The sequence below is a fragment of the Mastacembelus armatus genome, chromosome 19 (genome assembly GCF_900324485.2).
Source record: "Mastacembelus armatus chromosome 19, fMasArm1.2, whole genome shotgun sequence".
Classification (NCBI taxonomy): Eukaryota; Metazoa; Chordata; class Actinopteri; order Synbranchiformes; family Mastacembelidae; genus Mastacembelus; species Mastacembelus armatus.
Window position 1 is genome coordinate 12,272,950 of NC_046651.1, and position 18,774 is coordinate 12,291,723.

The 18,774-nt window shown below is 38.1% G+C and overlaps 1 protein-coding gene across 3 annotated transcripts; it reads left to right on the plus strand.

Moving 5' to 3' along the window:
- The first annotated feature begins 37 nt into the window (after window positions 1-37).
- Window positions 38-18,400, plus strand: LOC113135966 (BRCA1 DNA repair associated). Of its 3 annotated transcripts, none has more exons than XM_026316362.1 (21): window positions 38-104; window positions 559-647; window positions 808-861; window positions 959-1,039; window positions 1,154-1,242; window positions 1,331-1,367; window positions 1,493-1,623; window positions 1,730-4,453; window positions 4,664-4,737; window positions 5,639-5,774; window positions 5,895-5,946; window positions 8,241-8,347; window positions 8,733-8,932; window positions 9,017-9,104; window positions 10,631-10,708; window positions 10,862-10,902; window positions 11,462-11,545; window positions 13,667-13,724; window positions 15,290-15,363; window positions 15,763-15,814; window positions 18,166-18,400. In XM_026316362.1, the coding sequence occupies exons 2-21, from the start codon at window positions 574-576 to the stop codon at window positions 18,258-18,260; spliced, it is 4,329 nt and encodes a 1,442-aa protein (XP_026172147.1). In that variant the 5' UTR covers window positions 38-104; window positions 559-573; the 3' UTR covers window positions 18,261-18,400. The 3 variants fall into 3 exon arrangements, with proteins under 3 accessions (XP_026172147.1, XP_026172148.1, XP_026172149.1); XM_026316363.1 differs by having other exon boundaries at window positions 8,244-8,347; XM_026316364.1 differs by lacking the exons at window positions 10,631-10,708; window positions 10,862-10,902; window positions 11,462-11,545; ... (2 more) ...; window positions 15,763-15,814; window positions 18,166-18,400 and having other exon boundaries at window positions 8,733-8,939.
- The last annotated feature ends 374 nt before the right edge of the window (window positions 18,401-18,774 follow it).

Below are 18,774 nucleotides of genomic sequence, written 5' to 3' on the forward strand. Positions count from 1 at the left end.
GTGGCGCTCTAACACGAAATGTAACGCGGCCTTTGACAAAAGCAGAAGAAAGCGGCAGTTGCGGGAAAACTGAAGCTGATCCTTTTAGACTTTGAGGAAATAAGGTAAGTTTGTAAATATTTATTCATTTTGAACGACCAATCATGGGCATTTCAAAAGTCGTGATTTATTCTTTGAGTCATATATTGTCTTGTTGTCGTATTCGCGTCGATTGTCTTTATGTCAGAACTTAGAAAGTCAGCATTGCTAGTTGTGTAACCTCCTAAAAACAAACACTAGCAGTTAGATAGCCTGGTGTTAAATTCTATCTAATGTTAACACAAATCACTGTGACCTAATATAAACCCTAAACCGCGTTTGATATCTTTAAGCTACATTAAACCTCCCGCTTAATGCCACCGAGTGCAGTTTGACTGAGCCTAATGTAAAATAAACCCCGCAGCAAGCAGGATTGTGTGCTGTTCACAGTTTATGAGTGTGTATGTATTAAGTCGCTTACACCCTCACAGTGAAAGCAGAGTGTTATTTACAGTACCTGCTCTGATTTCTAATGTGTAGCTTTTAAAAGTCGCTATGAAGACTCCAAAAGCCACAGATGTTAAAAAGGGGATATCAGTCCTTTGGGAAAATCTGCAGTGTCCTATATGGTGAGTGTCATTCAGGAAAAGATTTGTTAAATAATGAATATTTGTTTTATCTGTTTTTTTGTTATTATAACCAATGATTTTTCATTTAGACAAACTGTCATGCTCTAAATGCTCTAAACTTTTTTTTTTTTTTTTTTTTTTTACTTACTTTCACCTGTAGCTTGGATTTGTTGACTGTACCAGTATCTACCAAGTGTGACCATCAGTTTTGCAAGTAAGGAACATAAAGTTTATCCTCTTCATTCAAATGGCTGACATCATATATTTGGTTGTTTTTTCATTAACTTATTTTTTTTTTTTTTTTCAACCAGATTCTGTATGATCAAACTTTTGGACAACTCTAAGCAAAACAGGGCCAGCTGTCCAGTGTGTAAAGCTAAGATAACCAAAAGGTTGGACAAAACTAAGAATAATTGAACAACTTACTGCAGACATTGAATACCTTCATAATACATTGAATACCTTCATAATACATCATTATATTATGTGTGTGTTTATTTATTCAGAAGTTTGCAAGAGAGCCCTGGGTTTCAGAGACTTGTAGCAGGGTTGCAGGACATGATACAAGCATATGAACATGACACTGGCACAAACTGTAAGAACTACATTGCCAACTTTCAAAAATTACCTTGTGGTATTGCCTTGCATTACATCGCCTAATAAAGTAACTTTTACATTTTCAGACTTTACTGGACTATCCAAGCAAAAAAGACAATCAGGGTAAGGAATTGGAACATAAACATTTCTACTTGTGTGTCATTTAAAATAATGTAAATGCTAATTTACATTTTTGCTAAACTACATTAGCTCATGTTGTATTTTAAGTTGTGTTTTCTTCTACCCAGTGTGACAGATGCTGAGGCTGCTGAACATCCTCATGATATTTCATCTGGAGATACACCTGGGACTGAGCATAACAATGTGGAAAATGTTCACAATGCTGATCTTCCAAGGTCCCACTCCTCAAGTATAGCAGGTAAAAGTTTATTATCGCAAGTCAACCGGCAGCTTTACCTTTATTTAAAAGCTATTTTTAATATGAAAAGATTTTTTATTTTAGATTTCCTCAATTGTTTTTTTAGCACAAAATGGATTTGCAAGACTTATGGGACTTGAAGACTCAAATCCTTTGACGACAGAAAATGAAGGTCTGGACAGCGGCCTTGGTGATGCCCCACCAACTTCAGAAAAGAAAATACAAAGCTCTACAGAAAATTCAGAGCCAATAGAAAGAGAAGTGGAAGAGGTTGTGGAAAAGGTGACATCAAAACATAAAACAAGAAGCAAGGAGAGATTTTCCAATTTGGAGAACACCTCACTCCATCCAAAAATAATTTCAGATGACACTCTGCACAAACCTTTAAGAGTGTCTTCAAAAAAAAAGCAGAAAAAGGATTTGGAGCCTGAAAAGATTCTTGAGCAGAAACATAAGAAGAGTGTAGAGAAAGTTGCTGAGTGGCTCATGAAAGTTGCAACTGAAGGAAGTCTTGAGTTAAAGAATCCAGAAGATGAAGACACAAATGACTCTGACACTTGTTCTTCCACGTCAACAGTTAATGTCAAGCAACACATTAATGACCTGAATCCTAAGAGAGAGAATCGTACTAAAGCACTTGAAGAGCAGGTGTTTGGAGCTGTCTATAAACGAGATAGAAGAGGGAAAAGAACCAGTTCTACTCCACTCTATGTTGTTGTTGAACCGCCAGCAACTACAGAAACACAAACACCTAAAATGGTTTCCAAAAGAAGGAAGAAAAATAATGTACCTCCAGCTGATTTTTCAAATAAAACAGTCTTTGATGATAAAAATGATAGTGATATGGAGCAAGAACAACAAATGGCACAGGTGGAGGACACTGGAATTGACATTTTTAAAGAGGCAGAAGAGATGGACCTTTTGGAGAAGAATGATTTGGACAAATATGGGGAAGAGTTAAACATCTTGCCAGAAAGTACCACAAATGATGAAAATGGTGAGATTTGCTGTTCTTTGTCAAAGGTTAACCAACAGCAACCAGAAACACATTCAGTGAAAAGGATGCATAATGCTCTGCAGGAGATTGAAAGCGATTTGCAAAAACAGGCTAATGCAAAACCTGAAATTACAGAGCAAAAGAAAACTAACAAGAAAAAAGGTAAAAACACAAAGTCAGGAAAAGGAAAGCTTGCTAGAGTGCGGAAGCCCATAGTTGTTGGAGTTCAGAATGGAGTAGCCAGTCCTAAGGCTACATCAAGATATGAAGAAGTCCAACTACATATTGAGAACTATCCTAGCAGTGAGGACCAAGAAACCCCTCTCATGAGGAGCACCAGGAGAAGCAGAAGACTTCAAGTTCACAAGAAAATGCACTTGGAGGTGAATGTACCAGGAAAAGACAGCAGTGTTGCAAAGCAACCTGAGAATGCGACAGATGGAGCATTGGATAATACAGCTTCTGGGAATGACATCAAGACAAAGTTGGCCAAAAGAAATGGATGTATTTATGATAAAGATTTAGAGGGAATTGAAACCATGGATCATGTTGAGAGAACATCCAACAGAGCAACAGAAGAACTTAAAGAATCCATTGCTCATGTCCAGAATACAGAAACCCTTTCTGAAACTACTGCTTATGTCCCTGTGGTCCCCAGTCCTAAAAATACAACTGAAGCAGCAGCTGTGATAGAAAGTGCAAATTCAGCTAATCAGTTTGCAGACAATATTGAGTTGGAAGCATCTGCTTGTCAGACTAAACGCACTTGGACAGAGAATGAAGAGGATAAGAATGATAGTGAGCTAGACACAGAGCAACTGCTTAGGAGCTTCAAGGCCACTAAAAGGAAATCTTTCCATCTCGGTTGTCCAAATCTGAAAAGGGGCTGTAGTTTAGACAAAGAAAACACACAGGGTGTTGAAGCAGGAGAGCACCAACTCGATTGTTCTGGCGTTGAATCTACAAAACAGCAGACAGAAATCGCCAATCAAGACGTATTAAGAAATGATGAAAACTCAAATTATAGTGATTTAACGTGTGTGGCTAAATCACCCATCGAGAAAAGAAAAACACTTGTCGAGAAACCGCGTCAAGTGGTGGAAGGCATGATCCCTGATACCAGTTGTTCAGGTCAGGACAGTGCTGCTTGTAATGGTCTCTCTAGGAATAGCGTTAGTAGTGCCCTCAGTCCTAACAAGGTGTCAAAACATGAAATACAATGTCCTCCTCTTTCTGGAGTAGTAGAAGTGGTAGATTTTGGGCTCTGCTTTGCAACAGATAAACAAGAGGAACTAAATGATTCCTTAAAGTGCTCTGAGCTCGCTGAGAGTCAGCTTGGTTTTGATATTAGGGACTCTGGCAAAGGAAAAGAGACAAGAGACAGCATTTCCATTGGAAAAGGGTGTCCAGTCAACATGACTGAAGATATAATTGCAGAGTCCTCTTTAACTCCTGATGACCTGGTAACACCAGCTGTCCAAATTGTCACTGAAATAAACTCCAGCAATGGAAGTGGGCAGCTCAGTGCACACTCCTCCATTAAAACCAATCCAAGGAAGAAGAGAAAGGCTCAGAGGCTCGAGTCCTCATCTGAGTCAGATTGCAGTGAACCCAAAGAGGAATTACCAGCGCTAAATAAAGTTTACAGAACATCAGCTTCTGCATTTGCTGAGACCAAAAATCAGGGAGACAGTAATGAAGCTAATAACTGTGAGGCTGCATGTGGTACAGCTGATGCAGCAGAACAGTTGAGCCGTCCCCCTGCTTGTCCCAGCCCCGACTGTGTTACTTCCAGCCAGGCATCTGTGGACTTATTTGGCACGCCAGATGAATGTAAGTGAATTTTAGTTAATGAAAACATTTTTAAAATTTTTTTCTTTAGGCCTTGCTCCAATGAAGCAGCCTACGAAAGAATACTGAAAATCTCCAAAGCATTTGCTCTCTGTATTGTTTTCTGCTCTTAAGAATTTGTCTTCGGGATATGAAGGAAAGAATAATATTTTTTCAGGTATGCACAACATTTTCATAATTTCTTCTCTTCAGGCATTGTCCCTGTAAATGATACCAGCAATTCAATGGAATCTTCACAATTTTCAAGTGAAGTCCTTGTTACACAGGTAAATATAATTATGTTCTCCCTTACTTCCTTTGGTTTTTAATATAGCAGCACAATTGCACCTTATTTTTTAAAGAGTAAAACCTAATTAAAACTTTAAATGATACCCGATCCTTGGTAAATTGATAAAGGTAAATTTGATCAAGTCCGTCTGCTTGTATTTAGTTGGTACTCCAAGGGTTGCACTGTCACATTACGGCCCATAGAGGGCAACCACCACATTTTGCCAAGCCAGAAACTGTCAGCTCAGGGATGATAGACTACCTCGCTCAGTAAAAATGTCCCCCTCAGCAGCTTTCTAAATTGCATTTCATTTACGTTAGAGGAAATGCCGCCTTGGAGATGATCCTTGTTTTCTGCCTCATCCATCTTCTGGCACTCTCACTTTTATCTGTCTACTGTATTTGACTGGGAGTTCAACTTTCAGTCCCTGAGGTTGAGAAAGGGCCCAGGACTACACACATCTAAAAATAAAGAGCTTTAGTACTGTGGTGATATGTATCTGTATCCATAATCAGTGCATTTGTGTGGGAAACTCAAAGGATCATGTTCAAATTGTCAGCCAAATTAAGCATTAAAACGCACCCAAAGGAGTCTGTTGTTTTCAACCAGAACTAGTCGAGAGAAGAAACTTTCTGAACTCCTTCATACATCTCACCTATCCATTTTCTATACCACTAAGTCCAGTTCAGGGTCGCAGTGGGCTGGAACCACTTGTATATCTTAAATATTATATAATCGCTTACTCACTGACTTACTCTGCCATGCATTCTCCTCAATAACCACTGTCTGGCAGGAAAAGAACACATTCCCCTTTCAATTATAACTATGGCCAAGTGTCATTTGGGTCAGTGTCAGACACCAAATGTTTTAGTTAAAATATTTGTTTTTTCCTCATAAAGCAAAAGATAGAAATGCAGAAGGAGCTGGTGAAGTTGGAGAAGTTGATTGCTATAGTTTCAGAGGTACTTCAAGAGAAAGAGGGAAGTCCTGCAAAAGAAGCCCCCTCAGAAAGAAATCAGAGCAGCAAAGCCACAGGTAAGCAAATAACAAATATGGGATTTTGTTTGCAGTTATTTACAATTTTAGTTAAATTCATGTATGGATTCATTTTCAGGTGTTTTTGTATTTTTTTTTTTTTTTTTTTTTTGCCTCTAGGTGCTCACACGCCCCCCCCATGTGACCAGGATGCAGGCCAAAGTTCAGACTGGTAAGTAAAGGATGGTAGAGAGAGCATGTATTGCTATTGCATAGATAGTTTATCTATTTTTACAAATATGAAAAAATACATACTTTATACACTAAATTACACATAAGTAAAACTAACTCTCAACTGTATAAAAATAAAGGTGTTGTAAAAAAATATTTACTTGACAATAAAATAAACAGCCATCAATTCATATATTTTCATGTTTTCTTTTGATTATTTATTAGAAAATTAGTCATTGGTGACTATGGTATGAACTGCAACCTTTCTGAAAATAAAAATAGTTTAAGCTGTAAGAACTATCATCAATTTACAATATTTAGAAAAAAATACAAGAATAGTACATACAACAGGACATAGTTTAGCTTAATAGCTTAAGCTGTTGTGGAAAAACTAAACTGTCTCACTGAAACAATTGGCATCATGTCCAACCACAATCAAACCTGTTCCTGTTTAACATGACATGGAAACCTGAAAGCCTCCCAACATTAAGCCATAGCTTGTGGTATGCAGGAAATGATTAGAGGAGCTGATATTATCACTGCAAAATCATTCTCAGGAATTGGACGGTTAGAAACTGGTTCTACATGGCAACTGTTTTCATTCCTACAGAGAGGACATTCTTGAACTTATCAGTTCTCTCTAGTTATTTGTCTGATTTGTCAACATGTGGGTTTTGATTTTTCAGATGCTGTCACAGGCCACGATTTTGTATTTAATATAAGTGTCAGTGCCTTCAAAGTACATGTAACTTTAAAGCAGCATCAGAAGAGAATGATGATACTAGTGTTGTGTCTCTCCTTTAAAATGTGAAGCCACAGCCAGGATCTGATAACTTAAGCTTCACAAAAAGACTGAAAATGGAGGGGAAACAGCTACCTCTGAGCTGTTGTCAGGCAACTAGTAGAGACTCATGGAAGGAACAGCTCCTAGTCATTAGTCACATAACCTCCTAAGAAATTGTCAAACAGAAGAGGTAACTAAAAACTAAAAAAATAAATATTTGTTTACCTTATTTATAGTCGCTGAACTAGGTTAACTAAGAGTGAACCAATCATCTTTCTCAGTATTGGCCTCGAGTTGTGTGATTATGCTTGAAGTCATGCTTGAAGTCAAACCTGACTTCGGTAACAAATCCAATTAAATAATATCTGCCTCATTGCGTTGCATTTCTCTCCTCAGAGGATTGTATACATTAATACATTTTAAATGGAGCTAAATTTCAATTCAGCCTTATTGAGCAGAACAATAACTGGAGCAAGTGGCATGTAATTGGTCTCTTTCAGTCTGTAACTGAAGGAGAAATTTAGCGAGTATCTGTGTTACTGGTCTTGTTCTCAGAGGGTGATGCATCTTAAGAGGACAGGCAGATAATCTCACTAATGAACCCAGAATCTGCTTATGCTGAGGAGAATAAAAAAGTCATTACTGACTGCATCTTATATGTCATTTAGAGCACTTAGAGGGAAACTTGTGTTGCCACAGTAATTTATCTCTCCCGCTTGACTGCTCCCCAGAACCTCTCGCCTCGCTGGGTTCTAAGTGATGTCCTCACGGCGAGAGGGAAGGAGAAATGGAAAAGTACGGCATATGAAAACACAGGGGTTTAGCTATACGGGTTTGAAACTTAAAAATCACACAATTCATTAGTTCTGTGGTGAAACTGGAAATAATATTTGGCACCAGAGTATATGACAGGTTTTCAGCAAGCCGTTGTCGGTGTGTGGTACTGTTAATTTAAATGTCAGCACACTGCCAACTGTCAGTAGTATGAGAGTCTTTTAGTGGAGAAATGAACCCAAAAGAAAACAAAGGAAGAGAACTCTCAAAATGTTATGTATGCAGGCTATAAAATAGCTTGTACTCTGATTGCAAAAGAAATGAGTAACTGGATATTTAGTGTCTGCCAGTACAAAGTTCTTACCCAACATTTCTATCTTCCTACCTAATACAGCTGCACATTTACAGTGCAATAACAAACAATAACTGTTTGCTTAATTTTCTTGTGTTTTGTCTGTTTACATTTGTTTTCTGAAGTTGCAATGTGTTGAGCTGTCAGGGCTACAGTAGTTTTCAGACAGCAGCAACTGTGTGCAGTGGTCCACCTGCAGATACAGTTGAACATCATCTAAAATCAGTAAATGCATATAGCTAGTACTTGTCAATATAATTATTATACTGATCTTGTCGATCACCCTGGGACATATCTGCATTTACTTTGACAATTGAAGCTAAAGTCAACACTATGTTTTGATTTACTTCATTGTTCAGGAAGGATAATATTAATGTCCTTTTAGCAGGAACGATGTTCCAGATATAGAAGGAAACCACAGCACAAGCGCATCTGATGGCAAAGTGATCAAACAGCCCAGTGTGTCAAACCATGATGGCATTCGAGCGATGGGTAAGAATTATGATGTTGTTTTAAATGCCCAAATATATCTATATAGAGTCATTAGCACATGAGCATAAGGATGATTTATTTTGAAACATTGCTCTTAATCACATTTGTTTTAAAACCTGATGACTCCATTAGGTTTCTCTAAATACACACAGAGACACTGACCTTGGGATTGTATGTCTTTTTTCACCTCAGAATGCTTTTAGTGTACAAGCATGGTTTGGTTCGATTCCACACTTCAAGTTATTTATTCCATGGTTTTTTTATGTTTGCCAGGTGTAGAGGTTCAGAGCTGAACGAGTCAGAAACAAAAACAGTTTTTAAAAATAAATAGATATTAACTTCTAAATGTTACTGACTTTCTTTGTGTCTCTCTCTGACCCTGTAGCAGTGCAGAAGTCTGCACAAACAGGGGCGAGTTTAAAAAGTGACCCAGCCTCCAAGACACCTAGTTCAGCAGCCAAAACACTAAAGAACTGTAGTTCACCAGCAGATGAGCAGGAATACAAAGAAAACAACATCTCTCCGAGAGTTGATAGTAAATCTAAAATGGTGCTAGTGTCATCTGGATTAGGGTCCAATGAACAGGTATAAGGTATCAGTAAATTTGTTTATGTACTTAGAGCTTTCTATAGTAGATACATGTAACCAGTTGGATGTTGTTGTTGACAGATAATGGTGAAAAAGTTTGCCAGGCGAGTTGGTGCCCGTGTGGTTTCCCAGGTGACACCAGAGGTGACGCACATCATAATGCACACAGGTATGTATGCTCACATGTGGCTAATGTGCATATACAACAACACTGTTTATTTAGTCAAGACTGTAACTGTTATTATTAATACTGTTTTGAACTGATCCACTGGACTTTATGTGACAGTTCAAAATGGCCATGATACACAATAACCAAATGAAATCTGCTTATGAAGCTCCACTTTCTAAGCTTTCTCATTCCCATTTTCAAATATTTTCTCAAGGATTAATGTTTACATTTCCAGAAGCACATTTTCTTTTTACATGTAGTTACAGCTTATTATGTGCGTTGTTTAAAGCGTCCCTTAGAGATAGGCTCTTTTTCTGTCTCACCCACACACTCTCTCCTCCATTCACTCTCTTGTTGCTAATTACCTGCTCTGATGTGAAATTATTTTTAATTTCAATGCTTGCTGTCTCCAAAGCACCATATTAATTGTCACTGTTTAAGAAGGCTTTTTAATGGCAGCTGTTTCCTGGCAACAAAAATCAAGAATGTGGGGCCTCTTGATCTTGGTAGTTTAAAAGTTGGAGGGGAGCAGGAGGTGTACCGTTTTATCCATTAGCAGCAAATAATTTTGTATCATCTGAACTGAAGCTGTGTTGGATGCATCTATAATGTGCACTTGATTTTTGGCTGGAAAACCAATCAATGTATAATAATTGTTTCTTGATGGAAGAGTAACCCCAAATCCTGCTGATCAACTATGATTCGTGTTTCTGTTCGTTTCCAGAACGTTTGGTGCAGTTTAAAAAATCTTTATTCATTTTGGCAGGTGAAAATACTTTTATTTAAGCTCTTTTTGCCTGTGCCACCCCACCCCTCCAGAGAAACTTCAATGTACAATTTGTGCTTTGTCATAATAAGTCAGTCTGAATTCTAAATGTACTACAATTAAATGGCAAGAGTGGATTTAGTCTGGGTAAAAGGAGCTGAACTGGCTGAATTATGAAACCATTTCAAGAGATTGAAAGAGACAGAGATTATGTTACAAAACTGTGTTTAAAAGTTGTGGGTGTGGAGTAGTTATTTACAAATGTGAGTAGCATAATGTAAAAAGTAATTTCTGGAAGGAGTGGGCGGTAGTTATAGCCATACATTGTGCTTTGTTTTGCAACGCATTGCAGCATTGTCCCTACATTAGAGCACTTAGAGGAGTTCCCACCTACACATATTGTCTCAGTGTCTGTATAATATTGCATGTGTTCTACTTTCACATTTCTAGGCTGATATTTCTACTCTGACTTGTTTTAGTGAAGTCAAGGACTCTTAGAATGATGGGATTGTACCATACCGTCTTGAATAACCATAGAAGTATCAGCAGTTATTTAAAAAGCTAAAAAAGAGGAAGGTTGACCTCATCATCTCCAATCTTGTTGACTTAATGTACCAAAGAAGCTATGTACAAATGGAACCTCAAAGTAAATTATACCTCCTTTACCACTTAGGTTATATGTTTTATCGAAATGCAGTTGTGTGTACATATAATCCTGCATATCTTTTCACATAGCTCTTTGTTCTCTTTTCTCTTCCAGATGAACAACTGGTATGTGAGCGCACACTGAAGTACTTCCTTGGCATTGCAGGCAGGAAGTGGGTGGTGAGCTTCCAGTGTAAGTCCAGACTCACTTTATGTTGAAGCTCTGTCACTGATGAATTTAGAGCAGATTGGAATAAGTGGTATGCTACAAAATACAGTACCAAAACAGAAGTATTTGTGCTTCAGACAATAAGTTTATATTTTGGTTCTTAATTCCTCTTCCCAGGGATTTCGGAGTGCTTAAAACAGAAGAAAGTCATAGATGAGGTATGCTTTCCTGTGTGCTCCTTAAATTTGCATGCCAATGATTTCCTGTTGCATCTCTGTATGCCTTAATGTTGAATTAAGGTTGCATGATGAATCTCTCCTTGAAGTTTGCAGTGATACCTCATAAATTATTTGTCATCCATTTGCTTTCACAATCCGTGCATCTGGTTCTTTGCTAAGCAAGTATAATTTGTTGCCAAACTTCTAGTATCGCCATCAATTTAAAAGTATTTCTCCATCGTGCAGGCCAGTCTATAAGCATTTTTATGCAACATATAGCTTGAATAAAAATCGGCCTCATGCAATTATATGATGAACTCTGTCAAACTGAAGAATGTTCAGTATATCATACGATCGGATTTTACCTTTAAGATAAATTAGATTGATGTTAACTCTTTGTCCATTTACATGAAGTCCTTGTGTGAGATGAGAGTGAATAATTGCTTCATTTATTTAAAAGCTAATAGCAACAGAGAATATTTTATAACATGGTGATTGAGGTTCATGTCCTGTCTTTCACATACATATCCTGAAGTTGATTTGATTTGTTTGCCAACAGAGCCTCTTTGAAGTGAGAGGTGACGTGGTGAACGGACCCATCCACCGGGGCCCCACAAGAGCTCGTACCACTGAGGACAATAATGTGAGTCCCAGGACTGTCTATTAGGCTGTGTTTATTTTGGTCTATTTCCCTGTGAAGGTAAAAGCTAAAGTAGGGGTCTCCATTAAAATGATAACTTGCAGTGCCTGCAAATTCATTTTTTAATTTTTTTTTTTTTTTTCTCCATGAGCCTGGTTTTAAAAAAACATGTTAAAAAAAAATGTTGGTTCCACACTATGAAACCAACTTTCAATTGTATTTTAAATCTCAGTAATATCTAATTTCTCATTCATAACTATATAACCAATAATCACAGTTTAAATTCAGAAAAATCACATTTACTTCAACTGATGATAAAGTGATTGATGCACATAAGTAGATGACATAGCCTTTTTCCAAATGAGCCCCTCGCCCACATCAAATCAGAGAGAAAAGCTTAGTCAATAACACAAATACAGAATCTGTCATTTAAAATAGCCAAAACTGGTCTAAGTTAGGCAGAACATGTATTACTCCATTGCTCATTGTAAAAAGCTGATTAAGCAGTAATTTAACAGTTGATGAAGTGAAATGAAAACAGTAGCATCAGCCAAAAACAAAGCTGAGCATACAGTATCTAGAGAAGAGGAAACTCTTTTTTGCAGAATAATATAATCTAATTTCTCGCTTTGCCCCATGAAAGGTCTTTATCAGAACAGAACTTTGCTTATTTACCGATTGATACCACTTAATTCTAACAGATTATAAACCCACACTTAACTGTAGCATCAGCCAGTCACTCAGCTCGATCTGTACACCAAAAACCTCTAGAGCAGCCATCTGCGTTTCTAAAGAACTGACTGAAAAATACTTAATCTTAACACAAAAAGCCTTTGGGAAAGGACAGGAAGGAAGGATGGAATATATCTGTCCACAAATATGTGGACAGATATTCATAGACTCTGTTCTGAGTCTATGAAGAAAGTCAAATAAAATGTCCCAATAACAAACGGCACTTGAACCTGTTTCCTCCTCTTGCACCAGCCTCTTAACTCAGGCCCTCTTGTAAAAAACTAATTGTAATTTTCCCCCTGGTGTAAGGCCAACAGGACCAGTGCTGTTGCTACTGAAGGGGAAAATTAGAAATGGCTAGATGTCATGTTGGCTGTATCGCTGCCTTTGAAGACCTCCGCTAATTGAATTAGCTAGTAATTTCAGGCTTATTTAAGTGACTTCAACACAGTGCTGGTACTTTGATAGAGCCAGACAGATTGTCCTATTCATATTCACTTTCTGTCACTTGCACCAGTATGACAACAGATGAAGTAGGGTGCCAGGGAGTCTGTCACTAGATGCTTAGGAAATCACTCAAAGAACCTCTGTGTCTGGGTGTGTGTGTGTGTGTGTGTGTGTGTGTGTGTGTGTGTGTGTGTGTTATCATATCATGTACTCATACCTCCTGGAGGACATTAGTTGTTGTCTAAATTAAAAATCAGAAACACTTTTTCATCTCACCGAGCACCTCTAGCTAACGATCATTATGGACAGACAGGAAGGTGTGAGAAATTAGTATTTTTCTCTCCAGCAGATTGGACAGCAGCAGATATTTCTCTCCCAGTACTTCCATCCAGCCAGAGATTGTACATGGGGTTCTGAGTCAGACATTTTCTTTTTGTGGTTAATGTAGTTCAAGGAAACTATTTCATATTCCCATTTTAAGCAAGCTTATTGACACTGAGTGCAATAAAACAATGTGTCCCTGGCACTGGGCAGGTCATTTTTCTTTGCATGCTTAAAGCCTGATATTACCTATGTGAAAGGGGCTCTGCTTGCTCTGTTCTGTTTGTCTCTTCCCTGAATTTACAATATAACAGCCAGAGCAAAAAATGAACAAGGTATTGTGCTTGTATTTCACTCAGTAAGTGAGGTATGCCTGCTATAAATTGCAGGATTTGCTTGGTGAAGTGTTTCAGCTCTACCAGTGTAACCCTATAGACAGTTGAAGAGTTCAGGAACATATTCTGCTGTAATGGTAATAGCTATAGAGGCTGCTCTCAAACACTGCTTTGAACATTGCCTGAAGGTTGAATTCACTGAATAAATACTCTACTTTGTTTGACTGTAGAAATTTTTCCAACATTTCAGTGTAGATTATTTTATCCTTATTTTGTATCTTCTTTTTAGCTGCTCATGAGGGACTACAAGATCTGCTTCCAAGGGCCTTTTACAAACATGACTACAGGTAAACCCAAACCTTATGTGACCTTTGAACTCTTTTCAAATATACCTCATGGGGCCAAGGGTTGATAAATAACACCTAAACCAGACTTGTGCTTTACATAGAAATACAACAAAGGCTCTGGTTTAATATATTTGTCACGACAGTGAAATGCATTTATTGACTTTCTTGACAATACCGTAGCTTAGTGACAGAAATCAACTCTGGCTGGTCATGTGAGACATGTCAGAGTGGAGTCTTTCCATCACCATGCGGTTGCTAGGCAACCAGCGGTGACTCCAGGAAGTCACTGTACCAAGCCAAGAAATTATTCCAGCAACTTAAGTCCTTGTAAAACCACAATTTTTGTTTTTACATTTTTTGGACAGATTAAGCAAACATTAAACATGAGATATGTCAGTTTTATTGATGTCCGTGTCCTGCAGATCTCCAGTAGACACCCACCTTTCTTTAAAGTGACAATTAAAAAAAGGACAGTTAAAGTAGCTCTCTCAGGTTTTGACACTGAAAATATCTTGAAACCTGAGCTGTTTTTAATCCGTCACTTCAGCACTGGAGAACAGAACCCAGCTTGTGGGTGGTTTGAACATGGACTAAGGGCTTGTGTGAGACATTTTTGGTGTGCTGTTGTCACATTGCACAGCGGTTGGTAGGAGTCAGTTCGCTGCCTTAAATAATTACTAAAAAAAAAGTGGAAATGAGATTTCAGCTGTAGCCAAGGTACTACGGTTCTTATAGTCTTACCGTATCTGCACCGGCCTAGTTTTTGAACTTTGATCTTTATGATTTAAACTGTTAATGACCTCCCTGCTCGAGGTTAAAAGGAGTTTTGAAGTTTTTACAAAATACTTTTTGCTCTATCCTTCCGGCACGGATGAACGAACACATAGATCATGGGTGAAGGTCTCAGGGGGCACATAGCTTAAAAACCCACAAGGCAGCATTCTTTGGTTTCCCCCTTCCTGGAGCTCTTAAAGTGCTCCCGCAGCACCCTCCCACTGCCTTCTGGATCGATGAAGCTTTGCTAATGGGTGGACATCTGTTAGCTAGCGTGAGCAGTTTGAAGACTTTTCTTTTGCGTTGCAAAAACAAGAGGATGGGGTTTGTTTATTCCTCAATTGCTCAAGTTTATGTAGGTTACATAATGAACTTTTAATAAGTTTAACTACAGCATATAGTATCCTACATGGTGAGTAAGTGTTGTCATTTTCAACCTAATAAACTAGGGAAGCTCTTGATTTTTCATATTTTGAGCATGTTTGGTGTTTACCGTGTTATGCTGGTGAACGCATTTTCCTAAACGAAGTTGATGGCTGGCTGACTGAGATGCACATATTGATTTGAAAGGAGACTGAAGTATTGACCTATTTTCTGTCTCGCTGATCAAAGGAAGTGTGAGCTTGAAAATGAGTCTCCTCTGTATCCCCCCAGGGTTTATGGACTGAAAGTAGAAAGAATAAAATTTAGGTGTGACCACTGATAATTTTTCAAACGGAGTGCCTCCAAAACAGTCATTTGTGTGTGTGTGTGTGTGTGTGTGTGTGTGTGTGTGTGTGTGTTTATCCTAGATGAAATGGAGTGGATGGTGCAGCTTTGTGGAGCATCTGTAATTAAAGACCCACTTCTCCTTGACATCAGACAGGTAAGAATGAGAAGCCTCTTGCACTTGAAAAAAGTCTGATTAGTGTCACTTAGGAGGAGGGGGATGTGTGGAGGGAGACCTTTAGTAACTCATAGTTCCTTTTTTGAGTTTTCCTTCATTCTTGTTTCTGTTTTAATGAATCTAATTCCCCTATGATTCATAGTCAGTAAAGTGCTACTAACCAATGCTGAAAATTCATAGATCCAGTAAAGACCATAACCTAATCAATGATCCTAAAGCCAGCAAGTTTCAGCAAAATGCTTTATGATGCTAATAAACAGGCGCAGGTTGAAATATAATTTTGTTCCTATTTGGTTGGTAATTGAGAGTATTTGTTTGTACTTGTTTCTCATTTTGTAATTACAAATTAGGCCTAATCTCTATCTTTCTGTTACACAGAAATCCCATCACCTGGTCATTGTACAATCAGAGTCGTCATCCTCATGCAACAGTGAGTCATACCAGAAAATAAAATTTCATTTTCCTTTAATGCCACATAACACAAAATGACACATTTTAAATGGTGTAGTTGTCCTCACTCAATCTCTTTCTTACTCACACACACAAATACAGTATTGGCAAACACTCTCAGGGTTCATAGAGATGAGACTGACAGCAGTAGTGGGAGCTGGTTTTATAATTCATACATGGCTGCACCTGGGCTTTGAGTTGGCACTGGGAGGATATACCTGTAGGTGTAGAGGGCTGTGCAATGGACAACAGGGCACCAGATAATGTAATGGTGATATGATTAATGCACATATAATCTTATAATTTTTTGTGAGTTTATAATAAGCAGCTAAATCATGGTAATCATTTGTCTCTTAGAAAATATTATGTTGAAATTGAGTTTTTGTAATTTAGAAAAGTGATGTAATTATATCTAGGATTTCCCAGTTTGATGCTAATCACTATTAGTACACATAACACCATTTTATTGAATCACTTGACAGGAATTGATTTGGGGGATGCTTCAATGTGAGCTGATCCCTATTTCCTTTTCTAGATTGTTCTAGGTCACTTTAAAATACCCTTTATCTTTTTGACAAAATATAAACAATTTTAATCATAGTTTCACAGAATAGTCTGTTGTGTGTTAAAAGGATCTTATAAAATTACTATGGTCATTTTCAAGACATCACATTATAAATGGAGTTAACTGAAGATTGTCCTCTTTTTTTTAAAGGGGAAGTTAATGACAAAGTTTTGGGTTAAAAAATCACTTTACTGCACTGGTGACCAAAATAAAATGGAAGATCAAGACTGTAGGGAATAGACGGTCCTCACAAGCATAGCTGTTAAGGCTGGTTTGCCTGTCTGTGCATTTCTGCATGAGTTTGAACGTGTTTGTGCCTGTATGGGGACCAGTTTGAGAGTGACACAACGGTGACATATCTGACGCTGCCAGCTAAAATGAGACGGGTTCCCAACAAGAGCTCGGGGAGTGACTTGCGAAGAAAGAGTGTGAAGGAAGTTAGGCAGCAGAGAAATGACCAAGAGAAAATGTCATATTGGAGCAGAGGGAAATGTCAAAACAAGTTGGCCACACAAGACAGAGGTTGTCATAGCACAAGGGGAGCTGACAATTTGAAACAGAGAGGGAGCAAGTGGCTCTAAGTCCTCCCTTCTCCTGGCGTCCTAATTTGCCCTGCTGCATATTTAATGTAGCTTTCCCTCTTCCATGTCCTCTGGCACTCATAGCCCAGGTAATTGAGCAGCCCCTCCACCCTCCCCTTCTCTGTCCCTCTTTATCCTCTTCTTCTGCACCATTGATTGAAATCACACACATTTCTGTCTTTTCCTCTGATGTAATGGAAACCTGTGTGCACACAGATACTCACACAGGTTGAGTTTTACAAGAGCTCTGCATGTTATTTGAGGTTATTGCCTTAAGGTTAAATGCTGCTTATTAGATTAATTTGCATACTTTCACGGGTCAATCAGCTTGGGTGGTTAAGGCAGCATGTTTAAAAATGAGCTTGTTTCTGCAAGTTATTTGCTGATATTGTTTAGTCAGTGATTTTTGATTATTCTCTCTCAGTGACAGTTTACTATCTGTGATGTCATAGCTGTCTTTACCGTCATGAAATGTGAAAGATAAGATCTGTGATATGCTACTGTATTTTTATCTTTTTGTCAAAAAAAGAGAAGTGCTCTCGAACCAGTGGTGTTACAGTTCATGGTTAGCACCGTTACGCCGTAATATATAACAGTGGAGCTCGATTGTTGGAGCTCATTAAAATGTCAACATCTTTAATTTTGAATCAATCCTACACACACCATCCTGGTCCCAGAGCAATCATCAGGACAATAAATGTATATTAATGCATAGCTGAAGATTGTCCCAGATAAATGTATTGCTGCTTGAATAAAAATAACAGCACCCAGCTGCTTTAGATAATTACATACCCTTTTTTTTTTTATTGACACTATACATTTGTGGCCCATTTTACAGATTTACATCTTTAGTTGTACCATTGGGCTTGGGGCTGGGTGGGCTGATAGGGTAAAAATTCAGAACCTATTGTGGGATGGGCTAACTTATTACAGGTAGGCCTTTTCATGGTAATTACTGACAGTGAGAAAAATACAGAATAACACCTTCTTGTCCTGTAGTTGTAATAAAAGTATCATCATGTGAGTAATAGTGACGTCTGGTTTAGAACTGCTAGCTGTGAATATATTATCACAACTAAAGAAATACAGCAGGCATGTGATAGTTGCACCTTTGAGATACTGAGTTTGTTCATATGGTTCCTTCATCCTTAGACATATTTAATACTCCACCTGTCCACTCCACAGGTCTCTCCAGACAAGCCACAGTTGTGACCCGTGGGTGGCTCTTGGATACGGTTTCGACATACACGCTCCAAAACTACACCAACTACACAGCATGAGCTGAGGAACCAGTGCTTTATTTACACAGTCATGTGTTGTCTTCTCTTCCTTTGGCCCGTTAGCAACTGTCTACTACTGTAACTACATTGTCATCCACATCTTTGTATTCACTGTCCATTTATAAAGTGTAATGAAAATACCTGCATTGATTGATCTTTTCATAGTAGGTATTGTCAAACACACACAAACAGTGCAACCCACAATAACTCTAGAGTTTACAAAAACAGGCAAGATTGACTGTCGTGGACCAATGTTCGTTGAAGAAAAATGTAAGTTTAGGTGACTGGTGGAAAAAGATAACTAATTAACTTGCTGGAATTCATTCATAATAACTAGGAATCTTTAAGAGAATTTTTAAGACAGTTGTTTTAGAGTTGAGAAAACATCTGAGGCAATCTGCTTTTAAGACCAAGCTAATGTTTTATATCATTCACAGTATTTAGTGCTTGCGTTCTTCTCTCAGGACTAATGCATTTTTCATCCTGTTCTCCTGTGCTGCTGCTCCATGGTTCT

What these genes read in the sequence shown, in the direction of transcription:
- LOC113135966 (XM_026316362.1), top strand. Translation starts at nt 574, where the DNA reads ATGAAGACTCCAAAAGCCACAGATGTTAAAAAGGGGATATCAGTCCTT. An exon ending in AGAAGAAAGTCATAGATGAG is followed by an intron (nt 10,903 to 11,461) that starts GTATGCTTTCCT and finishes GTTTGCCAACAG; the next exon opens with AGCCTCTTTGAAGTGAGAGG. An exon ending in TTCTCCTTGACATCAGACAG is followed by an intron (nt 15,364 to 15,762) that starts GTAAGAATGAGA and finishes TCTGTTACACAG; the next exon opens with AAATCCCATCACCTGGTCAT.